The sequence below is a fragment of the Xyrauchen texanus genome, chromosome 19 (assembly GCF_025860055.1).
Source record: "Xyrauchen texanus isolate HMW12.3.18 chromosome 19, RBS_HiC_50CHRs, whole genome shotgun sequence".
Classification (NCBI taxonomy): domain Eukaryota; kingdom Metazoa; phylum Chordata; class Actinopteri; order Cypriniformes; family Catostomidae; genus Xyrauchen; species Xyrauchen texanus.
In genome coordinates this window covers 10242113-10258938 of record NC_068294.1, presented here as the reverse complement: position 1 = coordinate 10258938, position 16826 = coordinate 10242113, and the positions used below count along the sequence as shown (strand labels likewise).

Here is a 16826-nt window from a genome sequence, read left to right as displayed (position 1 = left end):
GATTTTCATAAATTCCCATTAGCTGTGTCCCTAAAGACACACTATACACTATGCACTTACAAAATATATACTATAGTCATATAGTGTATGAATTTTCAAAGTTTAGTTTCTTACCAAATGGAACTACATGGAAGCATTCGCCATTGAACAGCTGATGGAAGTGACTTTTCAAGTGCACATGATGTGTTACCACTACATTTAGTGTTTTAGTCAACCTCAGTTAAAAAGCTTACATATTCACACAGTTTGGGGTGATGGTAAAGCATTTAGCTCACATGTGTAAGGTGCAGTATCCACTGAAGTTTTGCTAGCTGCTACTTTCTTCATTATTTACAACTGTTTTGCCAGACCAGCAGACCAGGGGGGGTTGCCATTTTTTGGCCAAAATATGTAATGTCCCGACTACTGTTCACAACCCTAATCCAGAAGCACCCAGCAACTGCATAGCAACATGCTAATTACCACTTAGAGCTACTCCTTGGAAATGCATAGCAACACATTTGCAACCACTCACAATGCCATAACATTTGGTGGGAACTTTTGCATGGGCATGCATAACTCTAAACCTAAAACTCTAGTTTGATTAATTTTTATTGATTAAGATCTAAGCACTTTCCTTGATCAATGGTTAGTTTTACTTTTGTATTTGTTGACATGATATATCAAAATAATTTAAATAATTTCACAGGTTGATTTTGTTTCTTTTTTTAAATACACATGAATTCCCTTCTGTTTATCACCCCTTAGATGTTTTACAAACTCCCCAGATGCATCTTTCCTGATTAGGAAACATTATTTAGAATAAAATGCATATAAAGTGGTTTCTCATCTTCCCTAAAGCAGAGCTCATTACGAGTTTCTCTGATACGTGCAAGAGTCTGTGAGCTGTATAAACTGTGTTTGTGCTCATAACAAAGGTAAGAGGCCAGGGGAGCAGACGTTAGAAGCAGTGTAAAGGATGAGACAAAGGAGAGAGAGGGAGAGAGTGAGAGAGACAAAGATCCATTCTAGAGACTGTTTGAGTGCCTTATTAATTATTTACTCTGATTGTACACGGTCCTGTAATTGCCATCTTGGCTAGTGAATAATTGATGACGTGTAGGAGAGCCCAGTCTCTCTCTCGTTCTCACACACACACACACACACACACACACACACACATGTTGGTCTACCTATCATTATGAGGACTTTCCATAGACATAATGACTTTTATACTGTACAAACTATAGATTCTATCCTTTAAACCTAACACAACCCCTAAACCTAATCATCACAGAAAACTTCTGCATTTTTACATTTTCAATAAAACATTGTTTAGTATGATTTTTAAGTTATTTGAATTATGGGGACACTAGAAATGTCCTCATAAATCTCATTTATAGCATAATACCCTTGTAATTACTAATTTGTAACTTACAAAATTGTCCTCGTAAATCACAAAAACACGCACACACACACACACCTTGCCTTTTTGCACACCTTTATTGTTAATGTTTTCCTAATCGGGAGAAAGTCAATAATATGATTTTTCAACCTCAACAATCCAAAACATTCTTTATGCTATTATACTCTACTGTATAAATGAATGGACATTATGACAAGAAACTCTTACATGGCTTTCAACCAGTTCATCCAGTGGACCAATAGCTGCAAGCGCAGTCAAATGTTTGTGTTTTGATTACACTTTTTGTCGCACTGTCACTCTTGTGATGTAATTGGATAACTATCTAGCAGAATTACAGTGTGTTGAGAGACAGGAACATTGTGAATGGAACAAAATGCAAAGTGCTAATCTGATGCAAGGTCTATAATAGAGGTCGCCCCTTTCTACCCATTTTAACTGTCCCACAGAAGAGCAGCTTTTCATAGAAAGCAACAAATGCTCTCTGCAAATGGTTGCCAAGAATTGGATCCATGGCAGCTTTTAGAAATACCTCTGCTGAAAGATAGATTTTTTTCCTTCTTTTTCTTTTTTGCCTAACATAATAAATGAGAGACTCTTGGGATGTTTGTGTGTGTGTGTGTGTGTGTGTGTGTGTGTGTGTGTGTGTGTGTGTGTGTGTGTGTGTGTGTGTGTGTGTGTGTGTGTGTGAGGTGATGGGTAAGCAGACAGAGATGCTCTTTTTCACACATCATGTGAGGATGTTTGCTTGTGTGTATGTGGATGAATGTATGCACATATGCCTGCACATATGTCTTTAAACATATTCTCATAAACTCAACACACCAGATACAACAAGCTGTACTCTGTGTCATAATGAGGAACTATAGTATCTCATTCTTGGAGCGTGTGTATGGAGAAAAATCACAAAAGAGATCCATTTCATATGTTATTTTTGTCTCCTAGACAGTAATGAGATTGAATGAAGATATCTCCTGCTTCTCAGATTTATCTTCTGAGATAAAAAAAACATAACTGCGAACTTCATTAAGTCTTATGTTAAGAGCAACCTTTGAGCAATGACATTTTCTTCTGGGACTTCATACACCAATCAGCCACAACATTAAAAATACCTGCTTAATATTGTGTAGGTTACCCTCATGCTGCCAAAACAGCACCAACCTGCATCTCAGAATAGCATTCTGAGATGATATTATAGATATATTATAAGTTATAGAATTTGAGTAGAATTCACATGAGGTCAGTGAATAAGTTGTTTTAACCACTCGATGATGATTTACAGTAAAATAGCCTATATGCAGTAGAACACTTTTTCTTGTTTACTTTTGAATTCATGACACGCTTCATACAGCCATAATATATGTTGGTTACACTGTTATTATAATTTATTAAATATTGGTGTTTAAAAGTGTTAATGGGCATAATAAAGACAGAAGAAGGAGGATAAGATTACATTGGGCAGATGTGTGAACGGCTTTCACTGCAGATGGCACATGAGTGAATGGGCACTTGAGAATATTTGAGTAGATTTGATTCCTTTTGTAGACAAATTTAACAACAACAACAAAAATTGTCTTGGAAAATGTCTCTATGTGAACGATCGTACAGATGTAGGTACATTTGCACCAGCTTGCTAATAAATCTGCATGCCAGTGTATTCATGTTGACCGATTTTGACTGACTGAACAATGTAAACAAAATTAGCTGTCGGTTTTAAGGTAGGTGAAGCTCAGGTCACACCTACGGATGACGTGGACCAATGGCAGTAAGAAGGTGTTTAGTAGACGGTAGGAATTGTTCTTAAAAGTTTGCCCAGGCATGCTCTTACGAACCACCAAAATGAATGCAAAAACCAGATGGCCAGATTTTGTTCTAAATGACATAACACCATTCTTTCTTCGATTTTGAATGAAGTATATTGGGGCCTTAATGCTGCAATTTATACTCTGTGAGACATAAAGGTGCTGTTTTTCAATGAAGCAAATTTTTCATGGAAATGTTATGTTCCTTCTCCTTTCAAGATATTAATGAAATAAGTGTCCTGAGATATCTAACCAGTCTCTGTGACAGCTCTAGACTCTGTAAACAGCAAACAAAAATGATGCTTTTTGCCTGTCAATCATTTTGCACATTCTCATAGTATTGTAGTTGTAGTGAGTTATTGAGGCTTACTGCCATTTTTATACCATGTTGTTCATAGCAGTTGTCAGCTGAGGGTGCTATTTTGCTGCTGTTGTTTTTGGCAAAAAGTTCAGCTCTCAATAAAGCTCTTTTGGTGTCTTTGGTGTGTAGTACATGGGGTTTTGAAAGGGGGCATGGCTAATCCAACGGCTCAGCTTGGGGAAAATCACTTACAGCTAAAATCACTTACAGTGCCTTTAAATTAAAAGGAAACACACTGCTCAAATTATTTCCTTGTCTATTGTGAATATTCAGTGTAGCTGTGTACGAAGACCACACAGAGGTCACTGCCAAACCAAACAACTTAATATTGGCAAATTCACCTGTCAAAGTTCACCAAACTTGAAATCCACATGAAATCCGTGAGAAGAAATTCTTCACCACTGGAAGAATATTGTGCAAAATACAGGATTGCGTGGATTCCCAATGACATGTGGAATTTCGCCATGCGATAGTATGTGTGACCATGCCTTAAGTGATGCTACAATAGTCTCTTTAAAAAGTTTTTATAAAAAAGTTATCCCATTTTCTCCCCAATTTGGAAAGCCCAATTCCAACTACTTAGTAGGTCCTCGTGGTGGCACGGTTACTCACCTCAATCCGGGTGGTGGAGGACAAGTCTCAGTTGCCGCCACTTCTGAAACCGTCAATGCGCGCATCTTATCACATGGCTCATTGTGCATTACACTGCGGAGACTATCAGCATGTGGAGGCTCATGCTACTCTCCGTGATTCACGCACAACAGATCATGCGCCCCATTGAGAGCGAGAACCACTAATCGCGACCACGAGGAGGTTACCCCATGTGACACTACCATACCTAGCAACTGGGCCAATTTGGTTGCTTAGGAGACCTGGCTGGAGTCAGTCAGCACACCCTGGATTCGAACTTGAAACATCAGGGCTAGTCAGCGTCAATACAGGCTGAGCTATACAGGCCCCCCTACAGTAGTCTCTTTAAGGTCTGCAGAACTGCTCTTCACAGAGCCACAGGTGTGGGACCGTGGCCTTCACTCTCTGAAGCTACCTGCCCAGCCATTCTGGTCTCCCTTCGGCCCAGAACCCCATGCCGGTCCCCTGAGTTAGAGACAGAGACAAGTGCAGCAGGTGCTCTAGACCAGCAGTAATTCCTGACTCTGAGTTGGAGGCACATTATAAACTGACAGGGCCACACATCCCCCTGTAATTGATTGCAGGCCAGCATAATGAGGTGATGGCTTACAACAGAGACGCCAACTCCCTCATTATCTTTACCCACTTTTTTAAGAGTAGAGATAGAGAGCGAGAGACAGCCTGAGAGAGAGAGAGGGAGAGGGAGACAGTGAAAGACAGAAAGAGAGACAGAGAAAAGGATGAAGAGAAAGAAACACTGAGACTAATAACTGAGCCCTGGCTCTAGAAGGCCATTAATTATTTATGTTGTTTTAATAAGTTTTAGATGGGGAGGGAGAGGTTCAGCGTGAGAGTTAGTCTTACTGCTCTCACTCTCTGTCCACACCTCAATTTCATCTCTTACGTCATTCTGTCATTCCTATAGCTGTCTGTTAATTTCATTCTAGGGTCTTTGTATCACAGGTAAAATATACTGTATGTCATTGCAAGGGCCTGTAGGGGACTTGATGGTGACAAGTGTCCAAACTAAGAGTTAAAAACTCTTGCCTCTGTGAAAGTGATAATTATGTGATATGATTAAGTATATATGGTTTGTAATGACTGTTTAAAAAAATGCTGTGTTAATCAGTACACTGCAAAAAAATAAAATATATGCCAGGTTCAACACAAGTTAAGTTCGATCAACAGCAATTATGGAAAACTTATTTTGAATCGTCCCTTGTTAATCTTTAAAAAGAAAGCAAAAAACATGGTTACAGTAAAGCACTTATAATGGAAGTGAATGGGGCCAATCCATAAACATTGAAATACACACGGTTTCAAAATTTAAGCCATAAGAACAAATTATTATACTAATTATGTTAACATGACTTTAGTGTGATAAAATTCCTTACTAAGCTTATCTGTGTCCAGTAACATCAAATATTACAACATCTTTGTCATGGCAATGTAACACCTGTAAGCCCTGTTATCTGGTAAATTGCATAACGCTGGTCAATTCCTAATTTTATCATACTAAAATCATGTTAACATGTATAATGTTTGCATCTTGTGGCTATACTTTTTAAACAGTGTGTATTGTAAGGGGAACAGACTGGCCCCATTTATTTCTGTCGATTGAGCTCATCTTGGAACATTCCTGAAATCAGTATTTTGACATGGTTTACTGTAAAAATATATACACATTCTAAACACAAGATACCTTCACTTCAGAAGCAAACTTTTGTGTGATAAAAACTACCTACATTTTGTTTGATTTGTGATTAAAACAATAAATAACTTTAATTCAAATAATTAAAGAAATGTATTTATGTCACTTTTATTAATAGTTATATCAAGGGAGGAAATAACAGAGAGAATGAAGCGGGACAGAACTGGGACATGGTGCAAGCCATGATCAAACGCATGTTGCTAATATGAGCACCGATGCTCAACATGTTGGAGCATATGTGCAAACTACTGGGCCACAACAATTTTGTATTCGTAAAACTGGCCAAAAATTTACATACAGTATAGGTTATGTTAAGTCATTTTTAATGACACCGTCCAAAACATTTATGTTTGACATTAGAATTTTGAGTTAGCAAAGACAGCAATGCAGTCTATGGGGCAAACATAAAACAATTGGCCCAAAGCCTTCTTTTGTATGTCCATTTACGTCAGCATGTTTTTTTTGTTTTACAAACTGATGGGCAAATCAAAATTATTTTCAGGGGTACTCAACAGCAGACCACAGATGCTGTGTTAGAGCATGCACTTGTATTTAACCCAGAATATTCCTTTAAAGTCTTTTAGTTACACAGGACCATTTTAGAATCTGCCCTGATCGTGTCTTTTCTCTCGCCCCCATTTTCCTGTCTGAGATCTCAATTCCACCCCAAGCCTTGTCATCTAAAAGCAGCCCTCCCCCCCAAAACACACACATTTCCAAACACTAGGCTAGCCCCGATCTGAAGGGAGCTGACCCGCTTTGAAGTGCTGCCTCTTTTCCAGGATGAGACCTGGAATCTCGCATTCCCTGTCAACTCCTGCCCAGTGGCAGATGGAGAAATCTAGACCTACGAGACTCTCTCACGTCACATGTCACACCCCCCCACCACACCACGCCTCTCTATTTCCCTCTTTCACCCTCATCTATCTGTTTCTCTCTTTCTTCCCTGTATTCCTTGACTCTGACGGTAGGGCAGGTTTCGGTGCTGATCCGTGCAGGACTTTCTACTTTCAAATGGTGACTGGGGTGGTGATGAACACAGTACTCCCTCTAATATCTGAGAAGAGCTTCACTTACAGCCCTTGTCTCCTGCTGTGTTTTAATTCAATCCTTATTGATCCATATCTCTCCTTCCAAGGTCTCCAATATCATATAAATGGAGCTCAGGGATGGGTTCCCCATATTATTGTATTCCATGGCCATAAAGGGCATTAGCAGCCAACAGAGCAACCCAGATCAAGTGTCAGTCGATACTAGCTAAAGAGAGCAGGCTTTCTCTCTCCTTGTCTCTCTCTCTCTTTCTTTCTTAATTTCTTTCTATCCGTCTTTCTTGCTAGATTTCTCTCTATCTCTCTTTTTATCTCTCTGTGGGCATTCGCTTTAAGAGTGCTGATGGGGTTAAAGTATATATTGTGATTATGTCACGCAGTAAAGTGAGGTTAAAAAATAGCTTGAGTTAGCACTGTGTTTTTAAAGATATTGTTACTGTCTTATTAGGGAGAAATCAATGCTGTCTGCAAATGCCGACCATTTATATCGCAGACGGGGCTTTTCTTACCGCTTTTTCTCCCAGCATCCCTCTCTCCGCGCACTCTGTGGGGCGGCAGCGCGGAGGTTATCCTGTGGTTAATGTGACATGGCTGTCTGCGACCTTGCTGGTTGTTAACTGCCCGGATTATTATTGTGATAATGTGGCAATTAAAAGGAAAGCACTCCATCAAAATAGTGTGGCTTATGGTCCTGGAGATGAATGCATAGATATTACCAGCTAGGGGAAATGCATTAAGTCTGCAATCCATTTCTTACTGTAGCCTACCTCCAGCAGAGGAGACTATTACGGCTCATCTTCATTGATATCCATTCCCAATCAATAGCGCCAGGCTGAGGTAAAAATATGAGTAAATCAAGGCAGAGTTTGTCTTCAATATAAAGGATGAAAAATCAAAGCTCATCTCTAATTACACATCATGTGTCTACACAGAGTGTCTTCTCAGAGTCTGCATTGAGACTGGGCTAAATCACTCTCTGACGGATGTTACCATGCTGCATAAAACACATGGTTTTATTTTCCTGACTGTGAAAATTATATCAATGTTTTTTTTTCTTGTAGTTTAAAACTGAATAGTGTCATTTATTTATTTAATTAATAATATGTTATCGTGTATATGCAGTCAACTACTGTATAAGTAAGCCATTTGAATGTTGATTCCCCTGAAAATGGTAAACAATGTGGCTCTATGGCACTATCAAAACATTGTGCAGACACACAACATTGGCGCAAACAAGTGTTAGATTGGGGCAAGACCATCTGCTTACTGACCAATGTCAAATGTGGGAGTGTTTAGGGAACTCTTTGAAAACTATAATTATTGCTGCTATTCCTTTTGGTGACACTAGGGGCACAGAAATACTCTTTTCAGCTTTAAAGGCCGGTGAATGCATGTGTTTTCATATGTTCACGTCACTCAGACTTTTTTTCTTTCTTTGTTTTCCAGATTTTTCCTGAAATTCTTCCTAAAGTGTAACCAGAACTGTTTGAAAAATGCAGGGAACCCCAGAGACATGAGGCGATTTCAGGTGAGAATACATATACATACAGAAAAAGGTTTGGTTTGGTATGGTACATTTGGACAACCAACCAAAATAAACATGTTTTGGTGTTTCCATAGGTGGTGGTGTCCACCACAGTTAACGTGGACGGCCATGTGTTGGCTGTTTCAGATAACATGTTCGTCCACAACAACTCCAAACATGGGCGGCGGGCACGACGCCTGGACCCCTCTGAAGGTAAGATGTAAACCCTTCCAAATTACCATATTTACCACAATGTGTATTAGAAAGTTTATTATTAGATTGGTGAAATTCATTCATTCAAAAAAACACATAAATATGTTGTGTTTTGAATGCTGGTCTCTAGCATGGGATGCTAGTATGCTATTGTCCCCAAAAGGCTTCTTGACCAGCTTAACCTGCACGTCCACCAGCGAGACAAGTACTAAACCAACACTAGCCAGCATAAACCAGTATGATTGGAAACCTGCATGTAAATTGCATTGAAACTGGTCTAAGCTGGTCTTTTCAACAGAGAATAAAGTAAAAAAACAAGTATCTTTGTCAGTTCTCACCTACTTTTCAGAATACAGGTAAATCAGACAAGGTTTTCACTTCCCACCTGTAAATAAAAAATAAAAATAAAAACTTTCTGTAAAGGGTTGGCCTGCTCTAAGTAATGATGCTTTGATGTGTTGTGATGAAAGTCTACCCAGAACATCCTCTTCCCAGCTGACCTCAGAACTGTTCCTTTATGTAATAAATTGTTATTAGCTCTGTGACTTTTGTGTGAGAATCGTCACTGTGGAACTACCACAGAGCTCCTGTTTCCAAACCGATGGAAAACAGTCATTGCTCTACTTTTAGTAACACTCAGTAATACTCTGGAGAGCAGAACATGAAGAGGAAGTCACAGAGAACAGTGCATTATGGGAAATGGGCAGCCTTTCATCTTTAACACTCTAGAATACCAATGCAGAAATTATAAAGGGGAACCTCAACAGGTGAATGCAAATCACACCCAAAGGTTTTGTTTTCTTTGTTCTATTAATCTTCACAGGTATCAAAACTCCCTGTTTACATACATGTTTACCTCCACAGCAAAGAGAACATTTAAAAACAATCAGAAGTGATTTCGAGTCATAAGTTTGGAAACTTTGCTGTCCCATGATGTTGTTTGAGTAAATTGGCGACGAGTGTATGGCACTACATGCAGTAATGGGGTCTGAAGTTGCTCCAACAACCCTTTTTTAGCTTACCAGGCTGCGACCAATCAATTCCCGTGCATAGCCAGTGGAGACTGGGGCAGTGACTCAGTCAGCCTGTCTGTCTCCATACCGCCTGCTCAAAGATGGATTTACGAGAAAGACAAAAAACAAAAAACAAAAGTAATGGTTTTATTGAGCTGAGTAATGTGCAAACACAGTAGAAAAAAGGTTCAAAGGAGCTCTTACTGTCATCGGGTTTCCTGTTAATAATAGTTTTATCTCTTGTAATTGAGGATATGTGGAGCAGTGTAAAACTAGTACTAGTAAATATAATTCATTTTCGATAGGTTTCCCAAACTTTGTAGGAACGTTGCCACTTTCCTGCTGTAACTCTGTGTTGTGATCTTGTTTTCCGAAGCAGCCACTCCATGCATTAAGGCCATCAGTCCCAGTGAGGGATGGACGACTGGGGGGGCCACCGTCATCATCATTGGTGACAACTTCTTCGATGGATTGCAGGTGGTCTTCGGCACAATGCTGGTTTGGAGTGAGGTAAGTTATGAAGTTTAAAAAGTTAAGCTTTGAATATCTATATGAAAAGGTCTGACCCTAATCATCACCTATATTTATTAGTTCTTTTTATTATTATTATTATTATTATTATTATTATTATTATTATTATGTTTGCTCCCTTTATTGTTTTACCAAAAATAGACATTTATTTATTATTCTAACTATTTTCAATTTATTATTATATTTTCAAATTATTAGTATTTAAATAAATTTCACCCTACTAATTATTAAAATGCATATAAAAATATTATTTATAAAATTATTATTTCTTATATATATCATATCTAAAATATTTATACAGTAAGAATAGTTATACTGGGCTTTTTGGTTGGGTACATTGTTTTAAATCCTAGGTACCCCAGGTGGTACGTGGATATTTAGATTTTCTATAGTGGTGGGGAATTTGATTAATCACACTGACTCACCAAAAACATTTTTTATTGCCATGAAGGTTTGTTTTTCTGTGTGCAAGAATGCACTAAGTCGAAATTTAGTGCACAAAGCGCTAAAGGGCTGGGTCAAGTGCAGTTTAATTTGTAGGTCCTTCTCCAGTTATTGCATCATCTGCATCCTGTTATATTGTCCATTTCTTCAAGCACCAGTGACGTAAACTAAGACAGCACATTCATAAGAAGTTGGTAGTGTAAAAAACAAAAAACAATTTGCACTGTACATAACAGATAACAGCTTTGTATTAGAATTGCACTATGTATGTGTGTATGTATGTACGTATGTGTATAATTATTTTTATAAATTTTTTATGATTATCTATGTCTTGCTGCTGTTTTAGTTTTGTTTTTGTATTGTTATGCACTGGAAGCTCCTGTCGCTGGGACACATTCCTTGTATGTGTTAACATACTTGGCAATAAAGCTGATTCTGATTCTAAAAACTACAGTACAACACTTTTCCTACAATATGGCTAAAATCTATAACTGTCTTCTTGAAGTAATGGATCACTCTTTAGCCCCAATATTAACTGTTCTTAAATTGGAGACAGTGCTTGTAAATTAAGTGTTGACAACTGAAAGTGTACTCTGATGCCCTCAAGCTCATCACACCTCATGCTATCCGGGTGCAGACGCCCCCAAGACACATCCCTGGGGTCGTGGAGGTGACACTCTCCTACAAGTCCAAGCAATTCTGCAAAGGAGCTCCGGGACGCTTTGTCTACACAGGTACACAACATTTGCAACTGTCTGGAGCTTTACCCGCCATCTTCAGCATCAGAATACATTTATGTCACTCTTTTCAGAGGTTGATTTTTGCATGTTGCCTTTGTCCATTTTCTCGAGTGCCTCGACGTCTTTTTTAACATAAACATAATGTGACTTAGATTCTTTGTGGTCCTCAAAGATGGTTTCCCAAGATGGCATAATGTTAGCAGGTCATTTTTTACTTTACAATAACGGTTGTGTCTGTACCTTTGATCGATATCCGTTCTCTTTTGTCCATCAGGCAGGGCGAGTATCATTTAGTCAAATTGATGCTTTTCACACACTGATTATTCCATCTGTAAAATCCAGATGCCAGTCAAGGTAGGCAAAAGGTCAGATCAAGGACTGTTTAGTGCGATAAGAAAATGTCACAGCAATGGTCATAAAAGAGATAGAAAATGAGGACTGTGTTAAGGCTTTCTGTTATACATCAGCTTTATCTCAGTGTATTTCCCACTTTCTTTGTTGAAGGCACCTCTCATTCAAATGCATTCGCCATGTAAGCAGCAAAGAGAGACAACTTTACAATGGAGAGGACAGCCCTGTCTTACTTTCGACCATTCCTTTGCGATGCTAATGTCTGCTCGGACTGACAAGATGATTTGACTGACAGCTGTACGGTGCATCGCTTTTTTATGAATCCTGCATTGTGAATAGCTAAATTTTCCTTAAAGTTCAAAAGAATATTCTCAAAGCGAAGCAAGTGTGTTGCAAATTGTAAAGATGAATGAAACTGCACCTGTAGAATATCTTTGAATCAGAAAGCAGAGATAAAACTAAGGTCATACAAGATAGAGAACAATGTGTTGGACACATGCACTGTGACTACATAAGTTGAAAACATATATACACTCACCTAAAGGATTATTAGGAACACCATACTAATACTGTGTTTGATCCCCTTTTGCCTTCAGAACTGCCTTAATTCTACGTGGCATTGATTCAACAAGGTGCTGAAAGCATTCTTTAGAAATGTTGGCCCATATTGATAGGATACATCCAGGGCACGAAGCTCCCGTTCCACCACATCCCAAAGATGCTCTATTGGGTTGAGATCTGGTGACTGTGGGGGCCATTTTAGTACAGTGAACTCATTGTCATGTTCAAGAAACCAGTTTGAAATGATTCAAGCTTTGTGACATGATGCATTATCCTGCTGGAAGTAGCCATCAGAGGATGGGTACATGGTGGCCATAAAGGGATGGACATGGTCAGAAACAATGCTCAGGTAGGCCGTGGCATTTAAACAATGCCCAATTGGCACTAAGGGGCCTAAAGTGTGCCAAGAAAACATCCCCCACACCATTATACCACCACCACCAGCCTGCACAGTGGTAACAAGGCATGATGGATCCATGTTCTCATTCTGTTTACGCCACATTCTGACTCTACCATCTGAATGTCTCAACAGAAATCGAGACTCATCAGACCAGGCAACATATTTCCAGTCTTCAACTGTCCAATTTTGGTGAGCTCTTGCAAATTGTAGCCTCTTTTTCCTATTTGTAGTGGAGATGAGTGGTACCCGGTGGGGTCTTCTGCTGTTGTAGCCCATCCGCCTCAAGGTTGTGCGTGTTGTGGCTTCACAAATGCTTTGCTGCATACCTCGGTTGTAACGAGTGGTTATTTCAGTCAAAGTTGCTCTTCTATCAGCTTGAATCAGTCGGCCCATTCTCCTCTGACCTCTAGCATCAACAAGGCATTTTCAGCCCACAGGACTGCCGCATACTGGATGTTTTTCCCTTTTCACACCATTCTTTGTAAACCCTAGAAATGGTTGTGCGTGAAAATCCCAGTAACTGAGCAGATTGTGAAATACTCAGACCGGCCCGTCTGGCACCAACAACCATGCCACGCTCAAAATTGCTTAAATCACCTTTCTTTCCCATTCTGACATTCAGTTTGGAGTTCAGGAGATTGTCTTGACCAGGACCACACCCCTAAATGCATTGAAGCAACTGCCATGTGATTGGTTGATTAGATAATTGCATTAATGAAAAATTGAACAGGTGTTCCTAATAATCCTTTAGGTGAGTGTATATATATATATATATATATATATATATATATATATATATATATACATATTGTTCGTTTGTTTGCTACACCATTTTATAGAAAAGTATTGTTCCGGTCCTCAAATTTGATTGGTCAAGCAGTGTTTCAAAAGTGCTGATTTAGTACAGCAGCACTGGGATGCTTTACTAATTGTATCAGACCGCTTGTCTGTGTTTGCAGCTTTCCAAATAGTGGTGGGGAATTGTATTAATCACAGTGACTCCAGTCTTTTGAATCACCAAAAATATTTGTTCACTGCTATGATGTTTTGTTTTTCTGTGTGCAAGAATGCACTAAGTCTAAGTGCAAGTTGGTTTGGTGAAATTCCGTGCACAAAGCGCTAAAATGCTGGGTCAAGTGCAGTTTAATTTAGAGGTTCTTCTACGGTTATTGCATTATCTGCATCATATTATATTGTCAATTTCTTCAAGCACCAGTAACATAAGGACAGCACATTCATAAGAAGTTGGTAGTGTAAAAAGCTGTATGCAACGAATTAGAAGAATAGAAATATGGACATATTTTTTTGGTGTATTAACTGCGTCCTTGTTGAATGCCAGGCATATTTCTATGACAAGGACACACTCCTTTTGTAATCATGAGAAATTTGGTTCTTGTCAGGACTTGGACATAGGCTCTGTTAAATTATAAAGAATGTATGTATTATTTACAATAATTCTACCAGTCGATTTGCCATCTTAGTACAATGACTTGCTTCTCAGGAAAATAGCAATCTGAACTTTGCGCCACTTCATTAACATACAATACACTCACAGTTTGCATGCATACACCCAAAGATTGCCAAATGAATTACAGCCGTGATGATATTCAGAACAACAGCACTCTTGCACGTGTGATATTGCTCCAATAGCAATTCCTTTAAGACACAATATGCCCAATTTTGGACACTGGATGTCAAATCTTTCCCAGAATACATTTTCATTGTACTCTGCAAATAAGATTCACACATGCATATTTTAGATTGTGGATGCACTGACGTACAGCCAGTAACTTATTTACTGTGCCAGAGATATGTGAAATTCATGAATGTGAAATGAAGCAGGCTTTTAAATACTAAATAGGCAGACTGTGTATAATTGAAGACGAATGAGAGTGCATCTAACCTCAATGATGTCTTCTCCACCAGGGATTTCCCATAAGCACCAGTGAGCTCAAATTTTCACTTCATTCCAGCTAGAATCAAACTCACTTCTTATCTTTAGGTGTTTTCAAATAAACTAAAGCCAGTTTGAATATTTTAAAGGTAGGGCTTTCAATTGATTCAATCTTTTAAAAAAAATTAAAGTTTTTAATCAAATTAATTACATGACATGCAAATTAATTAATGAAATGAATTGCAATTAATCACATGTGTCAGTATTAGCTGAGAAAGGCTCTCAAATTAAGATAATTCTATATCAACAATACAAAATAATTCAAACAATTAAATATACAATATATGTAATATTATAATACAGATTGAAATATATTGCATTAATATGGCAGACGAGTAAAGCACTGATTAGTTAATACAAAAAGTTGCTTTAGAAGTCAATAGATTGTTTTTTCCCCAAGTCATTGAACATAACCCTATCTACACAGCAATCAATTTAGCAATGTAGTTCCTCAATCTTTCCTGTTCTGATAGGACACATCTTGCATTCCATCTGTTTGGTCTACGTACATATGCATCAGACAAATGCATTTGTAGCATCTTACTGGTTTTTAGTATCATAAACATCAGGTTTTTAGAATGCTGTGTCAAGTTTCACATCTCGAGATCCCAGCATTCTGTTGTGCTTCGTCGAGCTGACAAAAATGTGTCCTGTTGACAAGTTCTTATTCTGTGGCTGTGCTGCCTGTGAGGTTAGTTGAGGCATGCTTACTGCCCCCTACTGACAAGGCTCATAAAAACAAGAAGTTACATACACTTCAATCTTGAATTGCTTTGATGGTTATTTGTTTTAATGGAATTATTAATTTTATTAATGTTTATTAATAATAGTATTAATTAATTAAAATATGCATTTGGACAACATGGATTTATACAGGGTTTCAGTGGAAAAGTACAATGGTGGATGAAACTGTCATCTTGCTGCAGACACAGATTATTTTTTACCATAGTCCTTTTATCTGTCTTTCATTAGCAGTAATGGACACCAGAGATGCATCTTAGACGGTCAGTGGGCCCATTCCACTAATTGTAGGTGGACTTATCTTATCTTTAGTGGGGTGTAGTGGAAATACAGAGCTGTAGTATTTAGATGCATGTCTTCTTCGATACCACTGTGATCGCAGTTTTAATGACATCATATCACAAAATGAACCACTGGGGCTGTTACAGTGAAATTGAATCTCTCTGCAGCTGCTCGCTGTGGCTTTACCATTGCGAGCTCCAGTGTTGGTGAAGTTACTTTGAAACTACTTTATCTTGCCAAGCTACAAGCTACTCATAATTTAAAGTAGTTCAACTACAGTCAAGCTGCCCATTTGAAAATGTTAGTGTCACTGTAAACTACTAACTAAAAGTAGCTAGGACACATAGAGGACAGTTAAGCCTAATTTAAAATGGCAGAAGATGAGCTTTTGTTCCTGAACAAACTAAAGCACCATAGGAAAAGGATGACTGTTTATATTACATACTGCATTCATTTTAAATGAGTTTGTTGAGGGTGATGTAAAAAAAAAAATTAAGTTGTCAACAGATGATACATTCGTGCATAAGCCAATCAGCAGTGCTCTTTGACTAGCAAAGATCTCCTGTTCTAAAAATGTCAGTGATGCGCATGAACAGGAGAAATATCTAGCCTGAATTCATTAAAATAACGTTACTGTGGCAAACTTTTTGCAAAACACAAATTGCGTGTTTATTACATGTATTGCTGCTGTTCCCCAGTGAAATATCCAGCAAGTGGCACCAAAAGCGTGTGATATGATGTCAATTAGAGGTTTTTAATGTGAATTAAAGATTTTAATGAGTAAAACATACATACCTACCTAACCTAAAACTTTAAATTAAATCTAACCAATTGTATCACAATAGCAAATTAGAGGTAAACAAAACAGACATCCTTACCCTAAACCAACACCTAAACCTAACCGATAGTGTTCTAAAAGCAATCATGTAATTTTGTTTCGCTTCTATGACATTGTTGTATTACGTGTCAGCTTGTGCATCAGTCCTCCGAGTCCAAAGTCCAACACTCTATCAGGTGAGCTACTGTACAAATAGTCATGTTGGAATAAATTTGTAAATATAGGTATGTCTGTAATTCTAGCTTCTAGCATTAAAATAAAACTTTTTTCAAATGATG

At 38.3% G+C, this 16826-nt stretch overlaps 1 protein-coding gene across 5 annotated transcripts in view; it reads left to right on the top strand.

Annotated features, from left to right (window-relative positions):
- The window catches only part of LOC127659912 (transcription factor COE3-like), a 137541-nt gene that overhangs the window by 80133 nt on the left and 40582 nt on the right, over positions 1-16826 (top strand). For 3 of the 5 annotated variants that reach the window (XM_052149897.1, XM_052149901.1, XM_052149899.1), the window contains exons 7-10: positions 8402-8483; positions 8576-8693; positions 10083-10216; positions 11289-11415. In XM_052149897.1, the coding sequence (XP_052005857.1) occupies positions 8402-8483; positions 8576-8693; positions 10083-10216; positions 11289-11415 (461 nt within the window). The remainder of the gene's footprint in view (positions 1-8401; positions 8484-8575; positions 8694-10082; positions 10217-11288; positions 11416-16826) is intronic. The other 2 variants (XM_052149898.1, XM_052149900.1) reach the window with 1 other exon arrangement.